At 46.6% G+C, this 12,500-nt stretch overlaps 1 protein-coding gene across 3 annotated transcripts in view; it reads left to right on the top strand.

Annotated features, from left to right (window-relative positions):
• The window catches only part of LOC117753548 (sodium channel protein type 4 subunit alpha-like), a 70,692-nt gene that overhangs the window by 15,655 nt on the left and 42,537 nt on the right, over window positions 1–12,500 (top strand). For 2 of the 3 annotated variants that reach the window (XM_034571687.1, XM_034571686.1), the window contains exons 2-3: window positions 11,280–11,444; window positions 11,679–11,822. In XM_034571687.1, coding sequence (XP_034427578.1) covers window positions 11,322–11,444; window positions 11,679–11,822 — 267 coding nt within the window. In that variant the 5' untranslated portion in view covers window positions 11,280–11,321. The remainder of the gene's footprint in view (window positions 1–11,279; window positions 11,445–11,678; window positions 11,823–12,500) is intronic. The other variant, XM_034571688.1, reaches the window with a different exon arrangement.

The following is a 12,500-nucleotide window of genomic DNA, read 5'->3' on the forward strand; positions in this document are numbered from 1 at the left end:
GCTCGACAGCTGGCAGCTTCACTTACTGACGCATGTTTCCTTTAATTTCAATTTAATGTGACCACTGACACAACAAACCTGGAGCTGAGGAGGTGATAAAAAATACAGCGTCAAAATGTGACGACGCAGAGTTTATAAAGAAGACATGCAAATGACTCATGTAGTTAGATGACGTGAAGGACGAGGAGGCGGTGGAAGGAAGAGAGAGAAGGAAAGTAAAAGCAAAGGGAAGGAAGGAAGCGTGGGAATCAGGAGCTCGGACAAAAGGAAGTGAAGACGAAATCCTGGAGGCAGCAAAGTTCGAAATTAAAAAGCTGCGAGAAAGAAACAGAACGAAATAGGAAAGGAAGCAAGAAGACAGGAAAGGACAGACAGCTAATAAAAGGAAGCAAGGAAAGAAGGAAGGGAGTGAAAGCAGGAGGAGGAAAGTGTGAGTTGGATTTAGAATAAAGGAAATAAAAGGGATAATTAATAAATGTATTTATTTAAAACACGTTTAGCTTCTCAGAGCTGAAACGGTAAAAAAACGTTTTTTTCAATGTTCGTGTTTTGAGTCTCTGACGCTCTGATGAGGATTTGACGACGTCGATAAAACACGTTATCTCCGTGCGACCTTGACCGGAGAGTGAACCGACGGCAGCTCCTGCGTTAAGAACCCGACGCTCTCTCACTGACACCGGGAGACTGATAATATGCAAATGTTCATCTGGAATAATTTGTGTCTTTGTGTGAACGTTAACTGCTCCATCGCTGCTCTTAACGTTCACACAAACAAAGCCTCGGTCCATCATCTCCCTGCCAGAGAACTTCCTCTCGTAGTTGGTCGACCTGGTTCCAGAATTCAAACCCTTTTTATTAAGATTTTCTGAAATGTCAATTAAGAAAATAAAGGAGAAATTTCCCCTCTGAACCGGAGCTGCTCTACAAGTCGCGCTCTGTGACTTCGGAGTGAAACCGTCTCTCTCAGCCGTCTCTTCTGGATCAGGATTATTCTTTGCTGTTTTGATAATGTGAACAAAACTAATACATTATCTCATCAGTCATCAAACCTCCACACGCTGTGAGAACACATGAGCTCTGCCACACAAACGTCTGTGTCTCCACCGTTAGGACGTTTGGGTTTTAATACTCTGGGGCTGCGTTTTAGTTTGGACGGGCAGAAACGGAGACGTTTGGTTTGACCTCAGCTGTGTCTCAGTTCAAGGCTCCCACGATTCATGACTCCTGTGACGAACTGTTTCTCAAAGCCACTTCTTATTAAGTAACATTATTTTAGTTGAATCAAACACTGCACAAATAATGTATAAAGTTTCCTACAATTCCCTCCCCAACAGTACACAGCGATTATTTGAATTGTGACAGAATATGAAGTGAGACATTTATTTATTATGCTTCTTCCAAAGCACCTCTTGATATTCTAAATGTCTTTTTACTCGTGGGAACGTATGATGGAAAGAGAAAGTGCATGTACTGCATGTAGATCGCAGACGGGCCGAGCAGCTCTGCCTGGACCCTGTTGAGGAGCAGAACAACAGCAGCAGGTGATGAGCAGCAGGCCGGACTTGATGTTAACATGGAGAGAGCTCCACGCCGGCCCGCAGAGGACTTTAAGGTGAAGTCAGTGGCGTCAGAGCGGGGACGATGCCAGAGGACTCGCTGAGCTAATGAGTCAGGTTGGCTCAGAGTGAGGAGTGGGCCTGGACTGTCTGCAGCCTGAGCACAACGAGGCAACCAGCGGCCGTCAGGGCCGATCCGTCAACCTGGAGACACAGAACAGCACCTTCAGCAGCAGACTGATCCGACGCCCTGTGACGGGCGGCCACGCACCAAGACGACTCAGGGCTGAGACGTCTGAGAGGAACCACATAGAGAGAGAGAGGAGCCTCGTTAAGAAACACTAAACGTGAAGATCCCAGGTTATTATTATCTTCAAAGTTGACATCTGACGTCCCGTGAACTCACCTCAGGAGATTGTTGTTTGGATCTAAAATAAATAACTAGAATATTTAGAACATTTGTTCGTCTGCAGCAGAAAGTCGAGGTCTGTTCTCCGCTTGTCATGGCGTCAGGAAAACGTGTTGATCAACGTGAGCAGAGAGAAATCTTCAGATCTCAAAGACTAAAACATGTTCATGTTCAAACTTATGGAGAGATCTGAAATATTTAGTTCATCCCTTCCTTCCTTCCTTCCTTCCTTCCTTCCTTCCTTCCTTCCTTCCTTCCTTCCTTCCTTCCTTCCTTCCCTCCTTCCTTCTCTCCTTCCTTCTCCTCCTTCCTTCTCTCCTTCCTTCCTTCCTTCCTTCCTTCCTTCCTTCCTTCCTTCCTTCCTTCCTTCCCTCCTTCCTTCTCTCCTTCCTTCTCCTCCTTCCTTCTCTCCTTCCTTCCCTCCTTCCTTCCCTCCTTCCTTCCTTCCTTCCCTCCTTCCTTCCTTCCTTCCTTCCTTCCTTCCTTCCTTCCTTCCTTCCTTCCTTCCTTCCTTCCTTCCCTCCTTCCTTCTCTCCTTCCTTCCCTCCTTCCTTCCTTCCTTCCCTCCTTCCTTCTCTCCTTCCTTCTCCTCCTTCCTTCCCTCCTTCCTTCCTTCCTTCCTTCCCTCCTTCCGTCCTTCCTTCCTTCCTTCTTTCCTTCCTTCCTTCCTTCGCCTCCTTCCTTCCTTCCTTCCTTCCTTCTCTCCTTCCTTCCCTCCCTCCTTCCTTCCTTCCCTCCTTCCTTCCTTCCTTCCTTCCTTCCTTCCCTCCTTCCGTCCTTCCTTCCTTCCTTCCTTCCTTCCTTCCTTCCTTCTCCTCCTTCCTTCCTTCCTTCCTTCCTTCCTTCCTTCCTTCCTTCCTTCCTTCCTTCTCCTCCTTCCTTCCCTCCTTCCTTCCTTCTCTCCTTCCTTCCTTCCCTCCTTCCTTCCTTCCCTCCTTCCTTCCTTCTCTCCTTCCTTCCCTCCCTCCTTCCTTCCTTCCCTCCTTCCTTCCTTCCTTCCTTCCTTCCTTCCCTCCTTCCGTCCTTCCTTCCTTCCTTCCTTCCTTCCTTCCTTCCTTCCTTCCTTCCTTCCTTCCTTCCTTCTCCTCCTTCCTTCCCTCCTTCCTTCCTTCTCTCCTTCCCTCCTTCCCTCCTTCCTTCCTTCCTTCCTTCCTTCCCTCCTTCCTTCCTTCCTTCCTTCCTTCCTTCCTTCCTTCCTTCCTTCCTTCCTCCCTTCCTTCCTTCCCTCCCTCCTTCCTTCCTTCCTTCCTTCCTTCCTTCCTTCCCTCCTTCCTTCTCTCCTTCCCTCCTTCCTTCCTTCCTTCCTTCCTTCCTTCCTTCCTTCCTTCCTTCCTTCCCTCCCTCCTTCCTTCCTTCCTTCCTTCCTTCCCTCCTTCCTTCCTTCCTTCCTTCCTTCCTTCCTTCCTTCCTTCCTTCCTTCCCTCCCTCCTTCCGTCCTGTAAGGGGAGATATGAGCTCTGCTGACTCATGTTCTTGTAAATGTATTGGTCCATAGTCTTTTTGTACTTTATTTCCTTTTTGAGTTTTGCTGGTTGTTTGTCTGGTTTTGGTTTCTGCTGTGCGGAGCCGTCGTGGGACATCGGTTGGATTCTCATTGCTGATCCAGTTTGGATTCAATTTCCAGTTTGCAAAATACCCTCTTTTACTAAACTCCTTCATGTACGAGTCACTAATCAAATCCTCCGTGCATGTGTTCATTTTACCAGCGATCAGCGGCGTACAAAGCTTTCAGGGAGCAGACTTGTGATTTCTGGCCGGCAGTGCAAAGGGAAACACTGGCAGATAGTTTCAGCTGTTAAAATCTCTGTGTGGCACATTTCTGTGACTGTGAGTCGACTTCTCTGTCCTCAGAGCAGTGAGCGTTCTCCAGCATCATGAAACCGGAGACTGTAGAAAGTATATTAGTTCTTTGTAATTCGTCTTTAATGCATCAGATTGTACTTTGTGTTGAGTGGCTTTTATTGTGATGCAGCTTTACAAGATGGAATGAATAAGCTAAACGGCGTTTAGGTCTGTAGCTGTTTGGTCGTAAATCAAAGTTTGGGATAAGTTCAAATCATGACCTCATCGTGCAAGACGGAAACGTCACTGGCAGGATAAATCCTCCAGGAAACCAACGGACATATTCTTGACTATAATTGTTGAGAAAGTCTTGTGTCGACACAACAAGATACGGACCAGGACAGTCTCTTCTTCCTCCTGTTACACAAAGATGAAATTTAAATATCCAAGATACGAATGCTTTAGTCTGGACGAGCAGGAACAGCCGTTCGGAAACGATGACGCAGACACAACCGCTCCCTGATTGGGTCTTTTCGGACTCTGCTGACTCATCAGGCTCCTGTCACATGACCCCCACCATTATCAGCCTCGGCTACCAGGTCACATGAGTGGTCACATGATGTGTGTTTTCAGACGTGTCCTGGATGGAGATTAAAACTGATCCTGCGCTCATGTTGACAGAAGTCGTATGGACGAGGAGCTGCAGCACAAAAAACGACTTCACTTTACTGGGTTTGACAAACTGTGCACTATTTGCTGACCTTGTATTTATCGTGAGGGACAAAATAAAGAGAATACAATAACTCACCGAACTTCATCTGCACACGAGACAACACCTGAAAGTCTGTGTTTTAAAGGCTGGATTTTACGTGTCTACGAAGGTGTGAAGGGTGGTCATGCAAGACAAAGCTTCGGGATGACGCACGGAGGCGGCTGCATGTCAGGGTCCCAGCGCCACCCACCCCCCCCCTCACCCATCCCGAAGCCAAACGGTTCCCGTGGTCGTCTGCCAGCTCGGCTTGGCTCGCTGCCTGATATCAGTGAATCATTTCCTGCGTTGGGCAGCCGCTCCGATCGGAGCAGCAGCAGCAGTGCGGTGACAAAATGTGTTTTCCCCTCTCAGGCTAATTGAATTGAAGGCGCTGCATATTCACTGCCTCTGGACGGCGTCCTCAGAGGAGAGGCATTTCCGTGAGAGTTTTCGCACTTCATCACGGCACAGTGACAGGACACTGCTTTTAGAGTCGAGCGAAAGAGCTGATGGCATCGCTCCCGAGTGACGCCACACCTGCTCACAGCCACTCCCCTTCGTCCTCGTTGGCTTCGTACGGCGGCGTTTTGATAACTAAAGTGTCGTGAGCACAAAAAGACTCGTAATGATAATCAACCTGCAAGTCAAGGCTGGGGAGCGACGTGCAGAACCAACACCACAGAGCAGCTTCCCCCTGGATCACAATCGTTTCTTTACAAACTCTGCTGGGTCTGGAGGTCAGAGCGAGTGATGGATGTGTACTGTGTTCAGATCCAATGTGCCAGACACACACAGAGACTTCATCAACCATCAAGGCCCTAAACGTGGCTGATGAACGGAAAAAGAGCCACACAATGGAAACACAACCGTCAGTTGTGAAAACCTGGTCAAGCCAGTCGGCGCTTAAGAATGTGATCTTTGTCTATCTGCAGTGTTTCGGGTGCGTTCTTCTTTTTTTAGCCAAACATCTCGTTTGAGACGAACGACGTGGCCACGCCTCCAGCCTCTGACACGACAGCACAGACCAAACACGTCGCTCTGCGCATTTACACGTCTGCAGTTTCACGCAACGTTCGTGTTTTAGTGGTTTAACCTCGTGTGACAAACGTGTTTCAGACAAGATGCGATAACATGGCCGAGCAGAGAGAGAGAGAGAGAGAGAGGGAGAGAGGGAGACAGAGAGAGAGAGAGAGAGAGAGAGAGGAGAGAGAGAGCGAGAGAGAGAGAGAGAGAGAGAGAGAGAGAGAGAGAGAGAGAGAGGAGAGAGAGAGAGAGAGAGAGAGAGAGGAGAGAGAGAGAGAGAGGGAGGATGGAGAGAGGAGAGAGAGACAGAGAGAGAGAGAGAGAGAGAGAGAGAGAGAGGGAGAGAGAGAGAGAGAGAGAGAGAGAGAGAGAGAGAGAGAGAGAGGAGAGAGAGAGACAGAGAGAGAGAGAGAGAGGGAGAGAGAGACAGAGAGAGAGAGAGGAGAGAGAGAGAGAGAGAGAGACAGAGAGAGAGAGAGAGAGAGGAGAGAGAGGAGAGAGACAGAGAGAGGGAGAGAGAGAGACAGAGAGAGAGAGAGAGAGAGAGAGAGAGAGAGAGAGAGAGAGAGAGAGTGTGTGTTCGTAGCTGGCCAGAGATTTGAGAAAAGCTCAGAGCAGAAAAGAGCAAACCAAGCGTATGGTCATTCTGTCACACACACACACACACACACACACACACACACACACACACACACACACACACACACACACACACAGGAGGAACGGAGAGGCTCACACTGTATCTGATGAATAGCTGAAATGGTACGTAAATAAAGGAGGATGGAATATGCATGCACCTACGCCACACACACACACAGACACACACACACACACACACACACACACACACACACACACACACACACACACACACACACACACACACTCTCTAAAGGGACATTCTGTTCACATGCTGTTTTACGTCATATGGTTTCTGTCGCTGACACGTTGAGCTTTGTCGCACGTTGCGTTTCGTTGTCGGCAACTTAACCTCTTATGACCACTAGGGCCTCCGCTGTGTGTGTGTGTGTGTGTGTGTGTGTGTGTGTGTGTGTGTGTGTGTGTGTGTGTGTGTGTGTGTGTTCACGTTCTGTGATGGTTCCATTTCATGTGCTCTGAAGTCAGAATCTGGATGAAACTCATGTATTTACGTGTTCAGAGCGTTTCAACAACACATTGACACAATATTCAATCAGAAGCATCAGGTCCGGCAGTGGATAAATGATTTAAAAGCTTAACGTTAATCATACAAACGTAAGAAAAGTTGTTTTGCAAGTTTAACATTTAACAAGTTCACATCAAAAGCTTCTATTTACAGCTGATTGTAAAATCTTGTTCATGAGTGATGACGTCTCGTGATGAAGTTTTGTTCCAACAACCTCGTGAACTGATTTCTCTGATTATTGCGACGCCACATGAGAGAGGCTCGACTGATTCATCGGTCTGACCATAAAACTGGGTTTATATGAACAGATCAGTGTTTATGTTTGTTGATATGAAAACTTTTAATTCACAGAATAAACAAAGTTGAGAAAATTTGCATTAATGTTCATTTAACACTTAATATTTGTTTGTTTTCTCAATTAAAATTGGTTATATTTGTGTTTTCTTTTTTTAAATAAAACTTCATGTTAAGATGTAAAATATAAAGAATCAATTTCTTTGTCATCAGGTCTTGATAACATCTTAGTCGTGATTGACAGCTGACACTGACTCCGGATTGGTCGAGAGTGTGTATCTATACCACGGTTTAACGTACGACACATCAATGATCACGTTGTCGTTGGTTCATCACTGTTGAAGCTGCAGATTATTTTAGCTCCACTTCCTGTGCGTCTGCGTCCGTCCTGAGGCCGGCGCTCTTTGCTCGGTGGCTCGTCTGTGTCGGCGCCTTGACCCAGAAAGTCCTCCCGTCTGCTTCTCTCTATGTTTCCAAACATCGTCTCCTCACTCCGGGTGTGTGTCGCTAAAATCCCTGTTTTTGTCCCCCGTCCTGGCCCCACATCAAACTGTTGTCAGTGACTTCAACTTCCTGTTTGCCCTCGAGCAAGGCAGCGGACTGCTAAATTAGGAGGGAACCTACTTGCTCTGCCACTAACAACAGAAACTGAGTGCGACACTGTGATAAAAGCTCAGATTGAAGTAAAATGAGATGAAAAAACGAAAAGTTTGTGAAGATTTAAATGGTCTGAGCTGAGTTTGGTCTTTATTAAAACCTAAAGGACCAATTGCAGCATGAGGCCAGAACCCAGAACGAGGAGTAAACAACAACACAGGCAGGAAATCAAAGGAAGCATCATTAAAATCTGTGAAATCATTAAGAACAATGGAAGCTCTGAAGGGGAACAGATATGAAAGTGTCTCGTCCTCGTTGTTCAGCCTGAAGCTGAAAGAAGACGAGTGAAGTTTAGAGGTTGATTAGTGTCTGAAAGAAAATGTTAAACACACGCGTCCTTTGATTCAGATAAAGTCTCACTGCAGTGAAGCCACTTTCAGACATGAGCTCCACAGGACGTCCACGGAACTGGACCTGGACTTTTCTCCGGAGTGTTCTCACACATGAACGACGCAGCGGGAGATTCTTCGCTCAGACTCGTTCACAGCTACGCAGAAACCTCAGGTGAGGGGCGGAGCAGCGGACGGAGGCAGGAAGTGACACGCAGAGATCGCACGTTTTTTATTTACATCACATCGACACCGGCGACAACTCTCTCGACTTCTTCTTCGTGCGTGGCTCCGCGTTTTCATCCTGAGATGGTTGTTTTCTTTCATTCATTCGTTTGTCTGTCGTGTGTCAGAAACATCTTCAACACGTCCACTCGCTCGTGGTGAATCCGGCGGAGGATCTCCTGCAGAGCTTTTACGAGACGACTGGTCAGAGAACGTCTGGAGGCTCTCAGCCGCACTTTTGCATTCACACATTCAGCTCCTCCAGAGAAGGTCTGGAGATTCTTTGGAGTTCTGTGCAGGTGTAACAGCAACTTCAGTCAAAACCACAGTCAACTGACAAAAAACATTTTGCCTTTTGGAACAAATAAACGTTTATAAAAAAGAAAAGTTGAGAAGGAGGCGAACAAGGAAAGAAGGAAAGGAATCTAGTTTTGTTGAGAGCAAATTGGAGGAGGTTTGAGGGAAGGGTGGAGGAGGGGGGGGGGGGGGGAAGTAAACAGGAAGTAAAGGAGTTTATATACAAGTTTATATAGTCGCTGCTGATTGGTCAACACCCCTGACACGTGCTCCAGGTAAAGAGAGAACAGAGGCCGACATTTTCAATACGCACTGGAGGCGGTTGACCAATCACAACAGAATGTTTCAGCTGACCAATCAGAGCAGACTTCATCAGGAGGAGGGTCTTAAAGGAGGTAAAACCAAGTGTTAGAGACAGAGGCTGAAGAGAGGAGCAGCAGCGACGGGCAGTCTGAGGAACGTGATTCTGAACATCAGAGCATGAAAACATTTTACAGTCATAAGACAAATTAAAAGGATCATCGTGAAAATGGCTCCTTTTAAAAACTAGCAACACGATCACAACAAACACCAAAGAAATTCAGGGTTTTTAAAAATTCTTTGCATTATATCAGCGGATCCTGACAAACAAGTGTGTACGTGACCAAGTGTCAGAGCAGAATGGAAACCAGGACTGTGTGTGTGTGTGTGTGTGTGTGTGTGTGTGTGTGTGTGTGTGTGTGTGTGAGACTGAGTGGATGACAGCTCTTGATAAGAACGGAAAACAGAGCAACATTTTTCTTTGATGTGGACACACACACACACACACACACACACACACACACACACACACACACACACACACACACACACACAGACACACACTTCAGAAATCAGATTTGGGAGCTGTGAAGAATAAATGCATGAAGGGTTGAAAAACGAGGCCTGTCTAATCATTCAATTAGGATCCAAGACAGATGGTCTACACACACACAGACACACACACACACACACACACAGATGCCAGAGTTTGAAGAGAGCTAGATGGACAGAGTGTGAGTGTGTAACAGGTCTACGTGTGTGTGTGTGTGTGTTCCTCTCATCAGCTGCTGTATGACGACAGTCTTGCTGCAGATTAACCTCTCACACTATATGACCTAAAGTATGTGGACACCTGAACACATCAGCCACGTGTGATACTTGAATGCGTGCTGCTCTGACAGACTCAGCTCCAGATGTTCCACCTGCAGCTGCAGTGATCAGCTGATCAGTGCAGGTCAGTCGGTGTCCAGGTCTCAGTTCCGTGCTCACCAGTCAACTCAAAGTTCGTTGTCGTCCACATCGTGGTCACATGCTTCCTCTAAAAGGAACTAAAAGGCTCAAACCAGTAAAAACAGCCACATTAAAAGTGTTGGTTCCAGACACGTCCAAAATACTTGAAGATAAAAATCCTGCAAAACATCAAACAGTAAATACAAATATCAGTTTTAAAGATGGTGATTTGATTTGACGAGGCCACGAGAATCTGAGAGTCTGACTTGCCTCAGAACTGATGTTGTACAGTGACACACTGACTCACACCCGCTACTCAGTGGCTCCTGAACTCTGCTCATGTTTCAACAAACACCAAATGTGTTTTTTAGGACCGAACTCTGAAAGGACCTCGGACATCTAACTCTAATTCACAGATTTGAACAAATGAGTCAATTTGGTTCATTTTTCACCAAATGATCTGGTGTAGAAGCAAAATGTCGTCTTGTTCCGACTCCACTTTCTCTGAGGCCTCGACGAGAGTCCGCAAATATTTTTTGACAGATATTTTCCCTTGTGTTTAACTAATGTGTTAAAAGAAAAATCTGGACAGAGTAAAAGAAAGTGGGAGAGAACAGAGACACATATAAACAAGAGTCCGGCCTTGAAAGCCCGTGTGGTTAGTAGAAAGTTGTTCCACCTTGAGGAAACTCTCCAAACTGATTCTCTGTAGATTTTTCTTTGATAATAAACTGTTGACAAAATTGTAAAGATAATTTATTTGAAGATTGGCTCAGAATTGCGTTGTATCGGGTCATAACAACACATCTTGTCGTGTACACCTGATGAACTGTTTTCTTTGTTAGTTTCACATTTGGTGCTCGACGTGTGGTGCAGAGCCGGAGGAAGCAGGTGTGTCTGTGCCTCATCAGGTCGGACTCGGTCCTGAAGAGTTTTTCAGGCTGATTGCGGCTTTTGCGAAGGGTCCGAGCGGCGGCGGCTGCGTGATGAGCGAGGTGAAGCCGTGCACGGTCCTGAACAGCAGAGCCCGCCATCTCAGATGAGCTAATCATTCTGTGCACCGAGAAGTCAGACACTCCAGGCACTTAAATCAAACGCTCCTCATCTCATGACTCAAGGATTCAAAATATACTCGATGAGTGTTTTACCCGTCAGCCGCCGCCTCTTTGTTTGCAGGGTTTTTATCTTTATCTGCTATTTTATCTTCTTATCCACATCAAACATTCTATTAAAGTATCCAAGCTAGCAATGATTATCACAGTTATCTGTGTGACCATCATCAGAATATGGATAATCAGCCTCTGTTGAATCAAAGGAGAGATCATTTGTTCAGTGTTTTGTGCTCTAATGTTCAGAATCACTGTCATCGCTGCAGCTCCTCTTTTCAGCCTCTGTCTCAAACACTAAGATGAATTATCAGGTTGGAAATCTTCGTGACTGAAGAAAACCTGTTGGTGTCATGTTACTTTGAGGCCTGGAGGCTCCAGAGGCTCATTTCTTCCGGCGTTTCTTGTGACCGTGGTTGTGTGTCTGTGTGCAGCTGGTTTACTGGGCCAGTCAGCAGCAGGATCAGGATGAGAAGATGGCTGGCTGTGTGTTTCCAATGGGACCAGAGAGCTTTCAGCGCTTCACGCCGGACTCCCTGGCGGCCATCGAGCAGCGCATGGCCCAGGAGAAGGCCCGACAAAACAAACACTACCAGGAGGTACACACACACTCATACACACATTCACCACATTATTAAAACAAGTGGAAATAGGAATCAGAAGAAGGTGGAAGGAGGGAATAACCTGACTGAAACCGAGAGATGTGGGGCAGCTTCAGCAGACAGATGTTCGGGTTTTCAGTGATAGTGATGCTCTGCTCGTGTGTGTCTCTCTCTGTGTGTGTGTGTGTGTGTGTGTGTGTGTGCTTGTGTGTGTGTGTCTGTGCGTGTCAGGACTTGGGCGACGTGCAGCTCCTCCGGCCCCGGCCCGACCTGGAGGCAGGAAAACAGCTGCCGCGCATCTTCGCTGACATCCCATCTCATCTGGTGGGCGTTCCCCTGGAAGACATCGACCCATACTACTTCAAAGACAAGAGGGTAGGCCACCCTGTGTGTGTGTGTGTGTGTGTGTGTGTGTGTGTGTGTGTGTGTGTGTGTGTGTGTGTGTGTGTGTGTGTGTGTGTGTGTCTGTGAATGACGGGTTTTGGAGAATCCCTGGAAGATAAATCATCTCTCTGGTAGCCCACTTTACTGAAGACCAGAGGGTAGATGAATGACTCTGTGTGTGTGTGTGTGTGTGTGTGTGTGTGTGTTTCCTGCCTCTCCTCTTCATCGTCTCTGTTCTTCTTCTTCATCCTACTCTAACTCTCAGCCCTTGTTCACGCCTGATATCAAGGTGTGATCTGTACCTGGCGATGTCGCCCAGGCGATCGTGTGTCTCTCCTCTCACCTGGTCGTCTTGACGCTCCTGCACCTTCTCTCCTGTTGCAGAGCGTTTTCAAACCTGCTGTGTTTTCTGAATCCTGAATCAGAGACTGGGTCCATGGATTTGATTTGAAATAGTCTCATGCTAATAATCAGTTGGATTCATTAAGTAAATTATGTTTCATTATCAGGTCCTGAAAACGTTCCTTATGATTGAAATTAAACCCACTGTATTATTTCTTTGAATGTTGATATAAGAAGCAGCTTCTTACTAACACTTGATCCATTTCTCATATGAGTAAATAAACTGCACCTGTCAAGAAATAAACATGTTTTTCTTCTTCTTTCTTT

The sequence above is a fragment of the Hippoglossus hippoglossus genome, chromosome 20 (genome assembly GCF_009819705.1).
Source record: "Hippoglossus hippoglossus isolate fHipHip1 chromosome 20, fHipHip1.pri, whole genome shotgun sequence".
NCBI lineage: Eukaryota > Metazoa > Chordata > Actinopteri > Pleuronectiformes > Pleuronectidae > Hippoglossus > Hippoglossus hippoglossus.